The following is a 960-nucleotide window of genomic DNA, read 5'->3' on the forward strand; positions in this document are numbered from 1 at the left end:
CGGGGACTCACGGCAGAACGTCGATCTGGCACGAGGAGCCCGAGAACTCGAAGACGTTGAGGAAGCCGCACTTCCCCATGTGGTTGCTGGACGCGTAGGGCTTGGAGCCGCCCGCGCTTCCCTTGCACGAGCTCACCTGCGACGAGGGGGGAGGAAGGGTAGAAAGGCCAGTGGAGTTCAGAGGAGGTCGGGCGAGGTTAAGAGGGGTCAAGAAAGGTCGGGAGAGGTCAAAAGGGTTCAAGAAAGGTCAGTGGAGGTCGAGAGGTCGGGAAAGGTTAGGGGAAGTTGATTGATTGTGATAGTTGTTGTGGCCTATCAGGGAGGATGGATAAAGATAATAGGCATGCAAACACAATAAAGCGCAATGGAGATGAAATGAAAAATAGTTATTGAAAGAGAAGAATAAGAGAACATGACGTTTCGAGCATTACAGTTCTCCTTCTCAGACCATACAGAAACGCACTTCGGTTATTGCATCGTCTGACGAGGAATGCAGGTGGATGTGAAACGTCATGAGTTTCTTTTCTTATTGTGTGTTTATTTTATACAATGAGTGATTTGGTTTTACACTGCATTGAGTTTATACTTATATTTCTCTACCACCCCCCATCCTTATGAAACTATTACATTCTGCCACTACATACTTATCACATACTTATTACGCAAGTCTCTTCCATACCTGGTTGATGTCTGACTCCCAGCCCGAACCGGCGCTGGTCAGGTAGCCTTTCAACTCGAACCAGCCGTCTTCAGTCTGGCCGCAGTCCATCTCCATGTCAATCATCCAGTAGTGCTCGCCAAAGCTGTGCGGGTGAGAAGTGGGTGATGGGGAGTCCTTTCGATTTTATTGGGGGGAGGGGAGGGGTGTTGTTGCTTTGTACGTTCTCTCTTTCTCTATTTTTCTCTTTTCTATCTCTCTATCTTTCTCTCTTTTTCTATCTTTCTCCCTTTCTCGTCCTT

General features: G+C 47.9%; 1 protein-coding gene across 1 annotated transcript in view; it reads right to left on the minus strand.

The window, feature by feature from the left end:
- The window catches only part of LOC119594112 (alpha-amylase-like), a gene marked incomplete in the record, with an annotated part of 25,081 nt that overhangs the window by 271 nt on the left and 23,850 nt on the right, over positions 1 to 960 (minus strand). The window contains 2 exon segments of the mRNA XM_037943170.1: positions 1 to 136; positions 680 to 803. Of these exon segments, the coding sequence (XP_037799098.1) occupies positions 8 to 136; positions 680 to 803 (253 nt within the window).

The sequence above is a fragment of the Penaeus monodon genome, chromosome 33, assembly GCF_015228065.2.
Source record: "Penaeus monodon isolate SGIC_2016 chromosome 33, NSTDA_Pmon_1, whole genome shotgun sequence".
In the NCBI taxonomy this organism is placed as follows: Eukaryota; Metazoa; Arthropoda; class Malacostraca; order Decapoda; family Penaeidae; genus Penaeus; species Penaeus monodon.